This window comes from Chaetodon auriga, chromosome 23 (genome assembly GCF_051107435.1).
Source record: "Chaetodon auriga isolate fChaAug3 chromosome 23, fChaAug3.hap1, whole genome shotgun sequence".
NCBI classification, from domain to species: domain Eukaryota; kingdom Metazoa; phylum Chordata; class Actinopteri; order Chaetodontiformes; family Chaetodontidae; genus Chaetodon; species Chaetodon auriga.
In genome coordinates, this window is record NC_135096.1 from 9347891 (window position 1) to 9365103 (window position 17213).

At 42.4% G+C, this 17213-nt stretch overlaps 1 protein-coding gene across 4 annotated transcripts in view; it reads right to left on the reverse strand.

The window, feature by feature from the left end:
* The window catches only part of LOC143315976 (gamma-aminobutyric acid receptor subunit beta-3-like), a 57916-nt gene that overhangs the window by 20048 nt on the left and 20655 nt on the right, over positions 1-17213 (reverse strand). For 2 of the 4 annotated variants that reach the window (XM_076723617.1, XM_076723616.1), the window contains exons 2-5: positions 16543-16590; positions 14543-14634; positions 14337-14404; positions 2600-2820 (exon numbers count right to left, since the gene is read on the reverse strand). In XM_076723617.1, coding sequence (XP_076579732.1) covers positions 2600-2820; positions 14337-14404; positions 14543-14634; positions 16543-16590 — 429 coding nt within the window. Of the gene's footprint in view, positions 1-2599; positions 2821-14336; positions 14405-14542; positions 14635-14736; positions 15289-16542; positions 16591-17213 lie in introns of those variants that run through there. The other 2 variants (XM_076723618.1, XM_076723619.1) reach the window with 2 other exon arrangements.

Genomic DNA, 17213 nt, shown 5'->3' on the forward strand with positions numbered 1-17213 from the left:
GTATTGTCATCTTAAAATAAGATTAAGGCACCATCTCAAGTGTAAAATGCTGAGTGTGTAACTGTATATGTAATTATTCTATAGATCACAGACAGACAAGCAGTCTTCACATATCAGTTCACCCCCCAACAAAACTGGCTACCCTCCATTCGGTGATTAAGTGAAAATTTGTGCAAATAAAAATCATATTAAGGCAACACATTTTGGCAGTATTTCGTGCCTGCTCATCTGAACTGGGTCATGAGGAGGTATCCCTTTGTTTATCAGATGTGTGAGCTCAAACAGCTGATAATCAGACAGTTAAAATAAGCAGCAAAGTGAAATGCAAATTCAAGATGATTTAGGCTAAGTCTGCCCTGATTAAAAGCCGGCTGCTTGGCAGTTAGCCACTGGATGTCTTCATTCAGTTAAGACTCAGATGAGGCTGTGGAAACCCATTAGGTGATATTATTAAACAGCTAAAATTACAACAACATAACACTGGCTCTGAAAGATAGAGACATATTGTAATTGTTCACATATAGTCGGATTTCCAATCTGTGACCACAGTTTTTATGCTATTATAGTACCAATGAAACTCGTCTGCTACTTCACTTTTTCATTGTAAGTACCATCGAAATACCCTTAAAACGAGACATGTTGCAAACTTCAAATAAGAGTAAAAAGCAGAGCTGACACCACGAGTTGATTAATCGATTTGTTGACGGAAAGGAAATGAACCAGAAATGATTTTGATGATCTCTTCAAACATGAATCTCTGATCTTAGATCTTCTCTGGCAGTTTTTTGATTATCGAGTCAAAAAGTCTCCAGTACTTAGTAGTGCTCACTTTTTATTTAGCTTAACAAGGCTGCACGTGCTAACAAGCTCACTAGATATGTGGAGTTAAGAGCAAGTATTAATGGCAGCAGCTAACATTAACTGGTTAAGTCAGAATTGGGTGCACTTTGATTAAAGATGTTCTTCAGGGAAAGACACACAACTCTGCAGAGCAAAAGCACGTGTGCTGTATGTCAAAATGGGCATATCGAGTAAATGATTAATGTATTGATGATATGATCATAGTTGCAGCCCTAATAAACAGCACACGTAAATGTAGAGCGTTCTTTAATACCATGATGGGAATCGGTATTCAGCACGTTACTCAGCCTTACCTGACATGCATTTATGTAACAGCTCATATCACAAACACCACGTCACACATCTCCCTCTCCCTTTGATCTCTTGAAAGCACTGAGAGTCCATAAGCAGCCCACAAGGCTAAGTGCTATGAACTCCACTTGCATAATCAAGCATGGCTGTATGACTGTAAAGTATGAACACTGACAGATACTAACACAAGCATGCAAGTACGCATGCAGGCACACAGACACACACACTTTTTGCTTTGCACTCTAATAATTCAAAGCATGCATCCATATTCATAGGTCACACTAACTCTTCTGAACCTCCCTGTCGAAAAGATCAATGGAAATTCAAAACAAGGGCTTTATGAAACAAATATCAAACAACAGCTGCAAGCTTAACATTGCATTAATGCACCTCCTAACCTGTTCCTATACTTCATTTCGTGGCTGATCTCTGACCGCGCTCTCCCTCCATTTAAAATCAAGTGTCGGGGTGCCCTTGAGCATGATGCATAATCCTCTGGCTGCTGAGCGGCCAGCAGCAGAGAACTGCCAAGTTCTCAGCTTGGGCAACTGTGGTGCCGTAATAGAGCTTTAAACACAGAGAATTAACTTGACACTGGGAAACATCTGAGAACATTTTTGACCCTGAGATCCACTTTGTTGCCTGTTGTGGGGAGTGTTGCTCATTTGCATGTCCCAGAAATTGCACAGTACCCCTCTGACAACATGAGTAAACTCACTCGCTGCAGTATACCGGGAAACACAACATATAGTTACATCTAGAATGAACTTTGAAGACATCTTCTGATGTCCTCTTTATTTTTCTTATCGTAAACAAATATTTTCATTACCTCCTGACTTCCCTATTCTGACTGTGCCCCAAGGCCATTGGCTCCTGCTGGAGAGACAAGCGGGGCACTGTAGTTTTTAGCAAATGCGACTCAAAGAGAAAATTGTGCATATCTTGGGGACTATTTTCTGTTGCAGATGAATACTCATTTGGTGCTCTGTTGAGTATTTCCTGCAGCTGAACAGTTTATGTGGAATTCAGTATAAACTGCAGTGCTCAGGGTCACTGTAATGAAGCAACATGTCACCCAACAGTGTGGCTCCTTGGTAAGACACAGAAGAATTGGAAAGTATGCAAGATTTTGGCAACACAGAAAATACTTAGTGGTAGGATCCATTCATTGTTGGTTTTGGTCTTTGCACTGTCTTAGGATTTGCTGACAACTAGAATAATTCATCATTCAGATTTGGTCATTGTCGCTCGGTTAAAGAACAACGTAAGATCAATAAACTCACCTGATGAAAGCAAAAAAAGAGGATTCAGATTTTTGGGTTGCTAAAAAGCAGCAAGACACCAAGCAGGAAAACTAAACATGCAACAAACAACACCTACTCAGAAGCACCACTGAGCAAACATATTGACAAAAGACTGTTTGTTTGCAGTGCAAAGCAGAACCCACCTGAGGCCATAGAGAACGGTTCCATCTGGATGCAGGCGGATCATGCGGTTTTTCACAGTGACCCCGTGGACGAAAGACTTCTTGTCGTTGAGGAAGTAGGTGTCGGGGACCCACAGCTGGTCAGCAACCCTGTTGTCCAGGGTCAAGTTGAGGGGGATTCCTATGTAGGCTAGACGCTTGTCCCTCCAGTACTGTTGGAAATACATGGTCAACGTGTAGTCCTGCAATACAAACAGAGGAAAAAAAGACAATAAGAACAGGCAACATTTCTTCTTATCTTTTAATCTAATTACTTAAATTAGACACAAGACGCTTCAAGTGCTGCTAATTCAATGCAGCAGATCTCATGAGCAATCTGAGATATTTGCCTTGCCCTGCCCATGTTAGTGCTCTTAATATTTATATGACATGACACAGCATACTACAAGCTGGAGGGAGTGTGGGCCAACTGGTTCGCTCAATGCAGCCAAATTCTCAGAAGTGCCTTTGCCCTTCCTTCTGGAATACAGTAACCCATACAGTAATGTGCCATTGTGCACCAAGCGGGTGGGCGGACTGACTCATGTAGCTGCAGCTCTGGAGGAAAAGTTCATAGAAAATTTCACCTAATATATCAACAGTGGTGTGTTCCCAGAAGAGGCACAGTGATTCACAAAGCTTCAGAGTTGAATTGTCATGGCGCCCAAAGGCTTTTAAAACATATGTTGCTTTTCATTTAATTCAAATAGGCTGACTCTTGCAATTTACATGTTTTTTTTTTCTTTCAAATTATTGTCAACCCTGTTCCAGGGCCTGTTTCTTCAACGCAGTTTTGCTGTAAACTCAGTAACTGTTTGGCAATTTTCTCTACATAAGGGAAATACATGCTTTAAACAACACTTTATTACCCTATCCTCTGAGGTCAAATACTTAATTCGTTGGTCTAATAGGTATTTCCCCATTACCCAAACGCAATCAAAATCAAAACAACTCAATCTCAAAGGCTCAACTGCAGTATGAAAAAGCTTTGGAGTTCTTCTACCATGTCCTGTAAATGTAATATGGCTGGTCAAGCTGGTTGTTAAAACTGGACTGTGTAACTTTTGAGAGAAGAAATAACAGTCGTCATCAAAAACATGGAAATAATGAAAGAGCAAAAGACATCAGAGGCTGAAAGTCTGTCATAAATTACTTATTTTGTCAGAAATCTCAAACACAGACCTATTCATATTTCTAAAGACAATAAACTGCATTGATCAGATCTCAAAAATAAGTAAGATTATCGAATGAACAACTACTTTTTTCCTCACTCTTCATACCAGTCTATGACTATTCTAAGAAATTCTGTCCTATATGTCACCTGAAACTGTAGAACTGTATGCTTAAACGATCACAAATGGATTTCATGACTGTCTTCATCACTGCTTTTCTTCTAAATGACTTAAGTGTTTGCAAACATGAAAGTGTTCATGTAAGATTCTGACATTCTCTGTATCTGTCTGTGGAACAAACCCTCGCCATCTGGCGCCTAAGCCCAGTAAGTATTGGCAAGGAGTACTTAAAGTCCAGCCATGAGGATACGATTAGTCCTGTGAAATCAAACATTTTCTGGACGGTTGTGTAAGTTTTAAAAAAACAGGATGGCGGGCAAGTAAATGTTTTTGTTTCGCCTTGATTAAAGTCGCATTTGACCAGAGCAGAAGCGGCAGTGGATAGAGGGCAGAGCCCCTCCCTCCTTTCCTTCCACATCACATAATCCACTTACCCAAGCTAACCGTCTCTCTTCTCTATTTCTGTTTTTATCTCAGTCTGTCTGCACCTCTCTCTCTCTCTCTCTCGGGGCAATGCCATGATCTCCCCTCTGCCCGCTGTGGTGTTGAAATGAAACCAGCCTGCACCAAGCTGGCACCGGCAAAAGCACACATGTCTGTTGGTGCTGCAGTTTTCAGGTTGACACCAAACACAAACAAAACTGAAGATTAAAAACCGGCCACTGCAATGAGCACGGCCTCCCAAAAAATGTCTTTGTGTTACATAACTGCTGCCGTTATTTGTCTTTCTACCCCGCCCCTCATGCACTCCTCTCAATACTGTTACTAATGCTCAGAAAACACTTGAGGTTTTGCATTTTCATGAGATAACCAAAGAATAGAGTGAAATGCAATTCCAGGCACTTAACTGCATGCTAATTACTCGTTCCTTGATGTAAACTGATACTTACATACATACATACTCAATGGATATGTTTTCCAGGTTTGGTTAGGACCCAGAGATGTAAACGGGAAGGATCTTAGTCAGCACAGGATCCAGATTGGTCACACAGCATGAGAAGGAAAGAGCATTGGCACTGAGCCATAAATGTACAGTAGAGTGGTGGAACCATGGCCCCAAACCATGGAGCCATTCTGGTGGCGCCCAAATGCCAATCATGGGGGAGGAAACATTAATAAAATCTGGTATTAAGATCGCAGTTACTTTTTGTGGTATCTACTATCTTTTTATGGCCTCTTTCAGTGATTTCATTTCAGACAATGAACCTGCTTAAATTCTGATGACTGTTTAACTTAGTTATCGAGCAAACATACCAAATATTCTCAGTTTCCAGCCTCTCAAAAGTGAGGATTTGCTGCTTTTCTCAGTTTTAACCAAAATAGGCATCTCAAGACGTCACCACGGGCTCTGGGAACTTGTCATGGCCAAAATGTCTAATCAATAGATTCAAAAAAAAAAAAAAAATCAATAGATTCATCAATAGTGGAAATGATCGTTAGTTGCAGCCCTGGAGTTATTTGTGGCAGACAAAACAACAGGCGGATATCCTCCTGGTTATTTCACCCATTGATGAGTACACATACATCAGATGAATCAGTAGACTATGTTATGACGTTCCATGTTACTGCCTGAGTTTACTGGCTGTAATGTTTCAACAGAAAGCCTGCACTGTGGGGTTTGACAGACATGGCCATTAACAGGCAGAGAGGGACTAATGAAAGTTGCATTATGGATATTGCAGGATCCAGTGTTCTTGGAGCTTGGACCACCCTGGGTACTAAAGTCGGGAAGGAAATGTTCTTCTTTTTTACATCTGGCTTCTGTCTGGAGTACTTTTTTTTTCATTTTTGATTCTTCTCCGCATGTGAAAAGAGCTGTTTCCAAAGTCTGATGACATAATGCATCAGGGTCATCTCAACTTGACGATGAACATAGTTCACGTGAAGCTTGGGTGCGGGGCTTGAAAGGGGCCGTTTTGGAGGCAGGGGGCCTCGCGAAAGGGGCTGTTGAGTTAATTCAAAATGTTATTTTTTAAAATCTGTCTCTCTTGAACTTTATGGTAGTGCAATATAACCTCCTGTGTCAAACAGAACTTTTTAAGACTTCTATGACTTTAGTCGCCATTAAGCTTAAATAGCACATCTTTGTGCATTCCTGAATAAATAAAATGATCACACACTAATTCTCATAAAGTACTGCTTGGTCTCTGGGGCTGTAGGCACAATGTAATTAAGCTACCAGTGCAGTTCCTTGTGTAAACTGCAATTAATAGGTCCTTGAAAGTGACACAGGAGGAAACAGGGTCAGGCTGCAGGGACCCCACGCTGGTTGATTCAGCCACAACATACAAGGGACTACTTTCTCTCTCTCTCTGATTCCATAGAATACACAGATCTGGTGGACGAATACATTACTGCTAAGCTTCCTGAGTGATTAGTGAATGTATTAGAGTGATAAAAACACCTTCCTCCTACATAGGTTCATCTTTTTTTTCCTTTGACTAACTCGCCTACATTAGGAAGCTGCCATCTACCAGTGATGGCATGGAGTTCACCATTCTTGTGTTCCTTTAATAGATAAGAAAATAAATCCTTGTCAGTCTGTAGGATTTAGTGACATAAAGGGCAATAAGTGTTATCAGTCATAGTCCCATTAAAGCGGTCAATGTGGATTGATCACAGCATGTGGGGAAAATTAAATTTGCTGGAAGAATGAGGACTGTAGACTTGGATTCCCCCTCTCCTCCATTACCACTGTAACTTTACCCTCCATCAAACCCTACAAATGACTAATGTCTTTTACGCTGCCTTGGTTTGACCCTTATCACATCAATTCTCCCCCTCCTCCCTCTCGCCCGGCTCTCCCCGAGCGGTATCACGCTTGAGGTATGCATTTCCATCTCCCGCCCGAGTATCAGCAGGTGGGCAGCCCAGCGAGTGGCTACAGCACACACACTCCTCGTAAGACATAAATGATTTAAATTAACCATGTAGCCTGTGCAAACACGCGGGCCAAGGGATCCTCATCAATCTTTCATGGAGACAATCAAATTGAATTTCAGATGAGGACGTGTGCAGCTTTGCATCACCTGCCCTGGAACTTTTTTCTTTTTTTTCCCCTTTCAGGGAGGTGGGCTGAGATTTTCTATGAACTAGGACTATGGATTATGAATTATTGACAAGTCTCCCATTTCCCACAAGGCATGAATTCCCAATACACACAGCTTTACCACTGCTGTTTGGTTATTAGCATATGTTTTCAGCTGAGATAATGACAGTGACCAGTGGAAATGATTTCCAGCAAGCCTCAATTATTCAATTAACTCAACTGGATAATCACTTTCATTCAGGGTGTGTGAGAATTCAGATAAGCAGAGTTTTGGCTGTGAACTGACCCATATTCAATTTAATCTCTCTCTCTCTGCAGTGCTAGCATACTGACTGCTATGTCGTGATACCACCAGTATCTAGGAAATATCCTGCTAACATTGTTTGTCACAGGGCATATGTTCTCTGTCCCCAGCATATGCTGCAGCTCACTCATCACCACACAGTGCAGCAAAATAGGCTGAATAGAAAATGTGTTAATACATTGAAAAAGAAAGAATCATTATCATCACATCTGACACGTATCAAGGCAGCTCCGCTCAGCAGCAACATGAAAAATAAATGGCCGCAGCTCTGCAAGTTTTCCCCGGCTAAACTTCCCATTTTGCAGGAGAGAAAAACCATGATATGATATGTAATCACCGTGTACTCCATATGAACCCCTGTTCAAGTCGAGCAATTTCAGTCACTTCAATGTAATTTCGGAGCGCTCCCTCGGGATGGCCCTGAGGCGGTATATCACCGCAGTGCGGGGGAATCCCTCAGCGAGTTCCTAGCCCCCTCCTTCTGCTGCTATAGAATGGTAAAAATAGCACTGTCCCTTATTGAGAACAAACACAGGGAGGTGATTGAATTGGGCTTTTTCCTCCAAACGTCAGTGCTGGCCTTCAATATATAGGATAATTTCCTCACTGTCTAATATTTTATGATGTATTGCCTCATAACAAGCAAAGGGGGAGAGAGGGAGATGGAGGCAGACCGGGAAAAAGCTATGGTAAATGTACAAATGGAACATTTTTTATGTGTAGTGCAGTGTCACAGTGTTCCTATAACTGTACACAGACTTTTTTTTTTTTAACATTATTGGAGTCATTTTTGGGTCTGCTGTTACATTTGGGGTCCAGGCAAATGCTGACTGTGAGCGGAGGATGCATTTTTTTTTTTTTTTCATTCAATGGTCCCAAAAATGTGTCATACGCTTAAACAGCGGATGCAGTGACAGAAGGCAAAGCTCGAGGGGCAAAGCAGGGTTCAGAGGTCTTTTTTTAGGAAGTACACAAAGATTAGGTATCATCTAATCCAGGCCTCAAAAGAAAAAGTACAATAATGTTCAAACAGCAACACAATGTAATGCCTACCCAAAACAAGAAATAGACAATCTTGTTTGAACGCATATTCGTTGTCTTAAGTAGCGTGCACAATTTCACTTCAGTCAGACAGCTGCCTCTGGGTCTGCATGCAGGTCGGTGACAAGGTTAACGAGCTCCACTGCACCTCGTAGTGGAACATCACCAACTGCATCAGTTCATGTTCTCTAAAGTCATTCGTTGTCTGATTGTTTCAGCTTCTGTAATACCGATCATCAGGCTCAAGTTTAAATATGGTCTAAACCAGTGTGGGAACCACTGGTTTAGACCATACTTAAACTTTTCATGCATAAAACTAAGGGGCACGTTGTCACATGTTGCATGTTTCTCACAAGCATGTGATCCCCTGAATATTCCACATTTCCTGTCCTCTCTGCACTAATGACTCTGTAATAAAAAAAAATGTCTCTTTAATGAAACATTAATCAAGAAAAATATGGAAGGCTCGATTTCTCCTCCTGAGCCTTGGGTGTAGTGTTTCTGCAGGGGTCTTTTCTCTCCTCCTTAAACCTCATATATCTGCCATATCCATTACATTATGTAGAATTTGACCATTGACTGATGACCTTTTCAGTTACCCCAATCATAAATCCAGTTCATAGTTTACCTGCCCCTTTTTATTTGCTACAACATAACGGCTGCTTGAGTGGCACCGAGAAAGGAAATGAGGCCGGCGCCTGTCAATTTTAGATTCCCCGGCCCAATAAGTGCCGTGTCTTAAAGGTGTACGCAACTCAGGCTATTATCATGAAGGGGGCTGTAGAGTTAGAACCAACAGAGCGGGCAATCCCCCCTCAATTCATGCGTCCTTTCCGTGGGCTGGTGCTGCAAACCAGGAAGTGCCCGCTCTGCTTGTTCTAATTCTTAGTGATCATCACTTCATCGTACAGCGTGCTCTCTCCTGAGGCCAATTACATTCCATCAGGCAGGAAGCCGGATGCCGGATAAAAGACATGGGGGTATATTAAGCCACACTCAGTGCACAGAGCACACAGAAAAGATATGCTCTTTTTGCATAGCTGGAAGACCTATATAAGATAATTAGGGTGACAGAGTTGGTGCTTTGGCAACATCTGATCCCAGGATGTACTTTATGTGTACAGTATATGGTTACCTTCGTGATTGTGGCACACGCAGGGTCAGACGGGGTGTGTATGTAAAACTTAATCAACCTTAACACCTAATAAAGTCATCCTGATGGCGTTAAGCAGAAATCTAGATGCACACATACATTAAAATGAAAAAAATATAAATAAAAGAGGAGCCAGTTTATGGGCTTGTTGTGTTGTTGCACTTGTATGTATTCCGAGAAAAAATAATCCAAAAAACAAACCAGGCAGCAGGAACATTTGGAGAAAGAGAGATCTTTTCACCTCTCCATAATGACAGATTTTTTTTTTCTTTCTGACACCCACACGCAGCCGTGGGTGTATGGATGACTAGCTTGTTCAGCCTGTTACTGCAACTACATTCACAGTGCAAACTCTGACCAGTTCCTTGTGTGAGGACTCTACCTTCATTGTGCCGTGATTGAGTTTCCCAAAATCATGATGACCTCCATGAGGCACAAATAAAGGGCCAGAATAAAGGCCTTGATAGCTCTTACAGCAGAAAATCACACCTGCTAGTCCATTTCTGCAAGAGAAGGTCACAATAATGAAAACACACCTACACATGGTGCCCTTATTTTGCATTTAAACATTCTTAATAACAATATTTCAAAACATTTTAAATGCCGGCAAACACTATTAGGTAGTAAATTCAGATGACACTTTCATCTCCACCTCCAATCCTTGCATTAAAAAAAATGTCTGACACCAAGACCTTTTAAAAACTCCCCTCTCTGAATAGAACTGCAAAGCAGCACCAACAAGAGACACATCTTTTGTTTTTAAGTGATCCATTCCTAAGTGAACAACTACTTTCCAAGTAAGCATTGCCTCAGCACACACATAATCTATTTTGCCTTGCTCTGATCTTGTCCTAGTCTGTGTTTCTCATCAGCGGAGGCCCCCGGCACGTCACAAACAAACCTCAGAGGTAATTAGTGTGCCTTTCTGAGACGCTTTAGCATCTGCTAGTGCAGGAGCTCGCGCTCTACAAAGGCGTCTGAGTAGCTGACACAGTCGACCTGCCCTGCCAGGTGGATTCTTGGACGAGCCAGATGCTATATTCACTTGCCGTCTTGCGAGCTCACGCGGTATTCTGATCAGCTTCCACCTCTTCTCTCTGCCTCCTTCCCTTCTCTGGATTTCTCACATCTTCGATCCCTCGCTTTCTCTGCTCTTTTCTGTTTCGCTCAGTCGCTCAATAAATCTTTAGTACTTATAGGTCTCTGCTCTCCTTCATGTCTCAGGCCTGTTGGTATGCTGATTGTCTCAGTGTTATGTTCAGTAAAGGGCTAATGCTGCTGCAAAGGTGATACAAACTCCCACAAAAGCTGATAAGTTGCTTCAAGTGATGTCACTTGAGTCAGTGTCGGGGGGGGGGGGGGGGGGGGGGTCTGAAGACAAGCTGGATAGTAAAAAAAATCTGGAGGTGTGGAGTTAGAAAGATGTGATCTTAGCAGACCTCTGTTGACCTGAATCTCTGACTGAACAGAGAAGTGGTGCTGAATCAGTGAAGCAATCTTTTAATTGAATTATAATAGTCAGCAAAGCTGCCAGTAGAAGAAATGAGTGATTCTAAATGTGCAAACATAACGAAAGGATGACACTACATTATAATATAGACCAACTTAGTATGACACAAACTTTTTAACTTCCTGTCCTGATGTAGACTTTTGGTTGTTTAATTATGGATGCATGGGAAGCTAAAATGTACGTAAAGGTCCTTCTCTGTTGCCATTCTCTCAGTAAAAAGATAAAAAACATAATTCTTGTTTCCAAGCCATTCCAAGGACTAATCAGCCTTTCTCTAATACAGCTTACACATTCACATGCATGCATGCACACATACGTCGCCTTGTAATGCCTGTGAGAGCACTCTATTGACTCTTGCTCATTTGCCACCCCTTCACCTCAACCTTAACCCAGACATTCGATGCCTAACCTGAGCCCTTTGCACTGATTTACCTGAAAATTTGTTAATCTCTACTGTTCCTTGCATTAACATTATACCTCACCGCCACCTGTGGAAATTGCCCTTTTCTCAACGTGGTTGTCAGGTGCTTCGGCTTTGTCTTTGCTTTTGACAATGGAAGATTTTGGCACTCACAAACCCACGCTACAGCTGCAAGACAAGGACCTTAGCTCACAAACTGCAAAAGCCTCAGGCACTTTACATGTTTTTTTCCTCTTTGCAATGGAGAGAACGTCACATCAAGCGTAACATTTGGCAGCATTGTTTTGCAAATCTGTGCTCATGTAGAACACACTGAGAAGGATCCAGGCATCATTTCAGCATAGCGAGCAGTGTGTGTCTCAATAAACCCTCAACTTTTAAAACTAGTCTCCCAATTACGCCTGTGGATCATTCCACGAGACTGGAGCGGTGGAATGAATGCAGAACTTGAAGACAGTCTTTTTTCTACGGCATTTATCGGGGCTGTGCTGTTTAGTGTTGCTCAATGGATAAAGCACGGCACTGTCACAGTTAGAACAAAAGCAATCATTATCCATTTCCTGCTGGATAAATCCCCCGTGCTAAAACCGCAGACGGTCCCACCATTGGATGAAAAGCATGCACCAAATGTCAAACGCTGGTGCAAAAATAACAAACAGCTTGACCAGTCTTGTTTTGGCTTCAACACTGGACAACAGCCAGCAATTGTCCATCTAACAAGCTCAGACGCACATGTGCAGTTCCCCAGTGCACTGGTGGTGATGAGAAATGGACCTAATTAATTAGGAGTTTAAGTGTGATCTCAGCTGTCTGATTGCCTGGTTGATCAGCTGCCTTTATGCGCTCTGTGGAGAATAGCCTAGTTGGCTTACAAGCTAATGTTAGCAACTGAACTGTTGGCAAACAAAGCTTGTAGCATGGATCACTTTTTCGCCTTTGCCACTGTATGAAAGCATTCCATGCAAACAAAGGGCAGCCAGTGTCTCCTTGTGATCTTCATGGGTTTTATATGAATTATTTTACACAACGGATTTGACCTTTACCCTAACTGAGGTTTCTAATCCCATTATAATGTAACTTTGGGAAATTATCTCCAGAAATGACTCTTATTTAAAAAGTATTTGCAACTTCATTTTACCAAGATCCTCACTGAGACTGAGATTTTCTTTACAGTGTTCTGATCAATATAGCAGAACCACATAGAGCAGAAAACAGAGAGGTTACAAAACATCAGCAACAACACAGACTGTTTTACATTAAATATGAGGAGAATGGAGCGCCTTGGTAACTCTTAGCAATCAAACTGTCCAATAATGGCAAAAATGCCAGAAAAAATCTTAAAAAAAAACTTTTAAGAGAAAAATCAAGGATCACAAAACATAAGATCAAAAGGATAAAGCAAGACTGATAAAAAATAATTGTTAATATAGCAACAAATACACAGTAATAAATGCCAGAAAATAGCAAAAATGCCAATTCCCTGAAGTTGACGTCTTTCAAATGCCTGTTTTTGTCCAAAACCCCCAAAATATCATTTCACTAGGACAAAAAACTGCAAATCCTTGACGTAAGGTTTCATACTTTTGCTTAAAGAATACCTTCATCAAAACAGATGTGGAACGTACTCATTTTACAGGTGTTTAACTGATGGGGGAGTCTTGAAATGTCTACGGACAGGGAACTTGTGTTTCAACACAGAGCATGAGGCTGGAAAGCCAAAGACAGGAGTCAGCTGGTGAAAAAACTATTGTGTCACTAGTATTGATCAAAACCCACCCACAGATGCACCTCCCATCAGGTAAATAATGATCATTTACTGATATGGTGCAGTAAAAATCAAGCTTTTTTCCCCTGAAGAGGGTCTGGCCAATAAGGAGCAGGCGTTGTATGTGTGAAATGATGCTCTGTACACAGTGATGTTGAGTTGGTGGTGTACACATATAGAGATTGTTGTAAAAGCACATGGGCTCCCCAGCCATCATCTCCGATAAAAGTCATAACAGTAACACCTACACAGGCAATGGCCCGTGAAACGTGCCGGAGCAGAGGTGTTGAGCTGGAATAGGCGATAGTGGCCTGTGGCTTTCAAAAGCCTGGATCCAAACCAATTATGAACAACTTCCACTTCAGCCCTAAAGTCTGATTTCTCTGCAAAGGAACTGAAAACGTGGCCAATGGAGCAAGGCGGTGCCGCTCCTTTTCTGATGCAATTTGGGTCATCGCCGGCTGATATTTTAAGATACAATAGCCTGAAGTTACTTTCCTGCGTGTGGGTACTCGTGTCAACACGGGGCAAACAGCATCCAGCTCGCAAATTAGCAAATCCAATCAGAGTTCCCTGATAGCTGGCTGCTCAGAGGGCCTCCTGGGAGGACGCTCCTGAAACACTGTTAACCGTGGCTCAAGAGGTTAACAAGCAGAGCAACGTGAGAACTAAAGGTTTGTTCTGGCTGTCGACTGCAAAGGATTTAAATGGAGAGCGGAGAGTCCAACATTATCAGTGCATGTTTTCCTCACTCTCTGTACTGCATATGCATTGTGTGTGGACGGTATTGATTGCAAAAACCACTGTTGCAGCTTTAATCTATCCTGGAAGTGAGTTGATGCTGCTGTCTGAGGATCAGAATTGTTGGAAACAGGGGCAGGAAGATGTATTACGTTTTTTCACACCCATAAGCTGAGCGTCCTGTGTATGTAAGGTAGCACCACCAGCAGAGTGTGCGAGATAAAGATGTTTTATCGCTTCCAGGAAACCCAGCCCATCCATCTCAGCCTCACATAATGGCCTGAAAGGCAAAAACTGGATTTACATCAGCACTTCCTACTACAACAGCAAGTGAGCGAAGAAATCATGATGTGTGAGTGCCAATGCACAGGGGCAGGACTGCATGCATTATGCGGTTGAGTAAACACCGAGAAACAGCATCTATGTCATGCACATTCACTCACCATGTTGACTTCTGACACCATGTCTATGCTCGCCACGTCTATGCTCATGCCGACTGCAACAGGGGCCCCTGCAAAAGGTTAAACAGCAGAATATGGATATAGGCCCACACCTCTACACCTGACCACAACACTGTGAATGGCGCCAAAAATAAAGCTGGCTGCCGACGGCGTGAAGGGAAAATGATGGAGGTAAACAGGGCACATACCTCCAAAGTCCGGCCTCAGTCGGATATCATATCCTTTCAGCAGTTTATCCACCGTCTCCTTCACGAAAGACATGTTGCCCGGTTCGTTGACGCTGAAATGACAGCAAAAACAAGAGGGGGAAACATCACCTTGGCTCCAGAATCAATCAGCTGGGGCAATAACCTTGACTTCACTAAATGACAAAAGCACTCACCTTTTCGCGCAACACACAATCGAACCGACAACCAGTGCGGAAAAGACGCGGAATTGACGAACCCTGTGCAAAGCAAACATCCCCCCTTTTTTCCTATTATCTTTCTCCTTGTTTACAACCACAACAGCAGAGAAGAGCCCCCAATCAACAGTCGAAACGGTTCCGGACGCTCCACAAATCAGAGTAAATCCATTGATTGCCCGAAAGGAGAAAGTCGACTGAGGAGGAGGGGTGGGGGGAGAAAAAGTCAGCGGCTTGCTGTGGGTGAAGTCAGATATGAAATATGGGCTGACATCGCCTCCACGGCATGAATACGGGCTTCGCTTTTCTTTGCCGTCTCTGGCTGTGCAAGAAGAAGAGGCTCCTCAGGAGCTGGAGCGCATATTGATGAGGTGGGTTTACGGGGATGCTGCTGCTGCTGGTGGCGGTGAAGGCACTCGGCTTGTTTAAATGAGAGACGAAGCCCAACACTTACACACTGTAAAAAAAAAAATACCCACCAGTAGCTGCACGAGTCTACAGTCCGAATACTCAGGGGGTTATTTTCTGTCTCTTTTTTCATGTGTCCTCCGACAGGGAAAGAGTCAAGCTTTGCTCCTGTTAATGCAAATTAACTCCTAAAACTGATCCTTTTTATGCCATTGAACTGCTCATAAATCGTCTATTTAAAGTGCTGTATATTTGTAGGATGTAGCTTTTTAAACAATTCAGCAATGCACTTTCATAAAGTTGTGGGACTCTACAGAGCATTTAATAAAGAGGCTAAAAACGAAAATAAAAGAGCCAGAGGTATCCTGACTTTTCATGCCTATGTATAGCACGCATCAAGCTTCAATAACACTGGATCCTACAGTTCCCATAATGCAATGTTTCATTAGATTCTCCCTGAAACGTAAATGCATGTCTTTGCAAGTCCACAACTCAAATTTGTAACGCAGACTTTCTAAGTCTCAAACCGAGTTCAAGATAAGCCTAACGACATCACCAGGGTCGTTTCTGATGGCATCGTCAAGGTTATTCAGTCAAACTTAAAAAAAAAAAAAAAAAAAAAAAAAGAGAGAAAGAAAAGAAAAGAAAAAAAGAAAAAAAAAACGGTAATTTCAGAGTCAAAGAAAACATTTTGCAACTGTTTTTCCAGGTGGGAAGACCTTCTAAACATAAGAACTGGAAAACCATTACAGTGTCCCTTTAAATATATGTGTTTAATAGGTGAGATCATTTCACTTACCTATGGGACACGACATCTTACCTCAATATTGCATTTATTTTTAATTTCATGAATCAATTAAATCATTATTTAAATGACTGGACCTGCTCTGTTTTGTTTTATTCATTTATTTGGGTTATGAAGTTCCTGAAAGAGGAGAAACTGAAGTCGCCTATGCACTCAGTAGTGGCTCAATATTACACCAAATTGCCTTGTTAAAATGGACATTTTTTACAGTGCTCCTCACACCATCTGCGCCAATCCCCCTTCCTCTGTGTTTCCTATAAAAATGGCGGGACCTGAGCAGTATCGAGGAGGGACAGACTGCATTTATCAACCTATTAATCGATGCCTGTGATTGATTAGACCCTTAATCGCCTATAATGGCCTCTTTTCCTTATCTAAAATGTAGGGCTCCACGATAAATTATTTAGGTTGGCAAACATTGAAGTCATCAGGAATTCCGTGGATAATTGGGACCGCGTTCGTGCGTGCGTGTGCGCGCACGAGACACAGTCGGAGAACATCATTGATAACTAGTGTGTGTGTGTGTGTGTGTGTGTGTGTGTGTGTGTGTGTGTTATTGTGACATTTCCCACCTCGTGTCATAGATGGCGAACAACTTCTTGTTTCCGTCAACAGCATTCCTGAAAGAAAAGGGTGATGACATCATTAATGATCAAGTCGCTTTTAGCCAATGAGAACATTAAAGGGGGCTGATTGATCACGTCTACTCTCACTCTTATCACCTTTTATTTACATCTCAGAGGAAGTTTATGAGTCGTTTGTTTGTTTGTTTGTTTGTCTGTCTGATTGACCCTCCGTGGTTTGTTATAGGAGGTAATTGATCTGTGTGGGCTGTTTAGCTGCTGTTTCTACCCAGGTTTGTAGCCTGCGGTAAAGCAGGAATCTAAAACAGTGGGATGCCTGGAGGGAAAATATTGAAAGGCAGTCAATTTCCTCCAGGAGAGCCCCTACCCCCACCAACACACACACACACACACACACACACACACACACACATCTGTATCGTTTTTTCCAGCCGGTCATCGCTCTGCAGGAGCTGTCCGCACCAGGCGTGGTGCTGAAATCAGCCTCCCGAGGCGACAGACGGGCGCTTCGTGTCTGCCGTCCACACAGTGTATCTCCAGACGGATTCAAGAAAGCGGAGGGAGGTTAAATATCAGGCACTAATTGCCATCGACGAAACGTGGAACTCGGCTACCCTCTTATGGCAACCGTAAGGATGATTGCAACTTTGGTTGGAGAC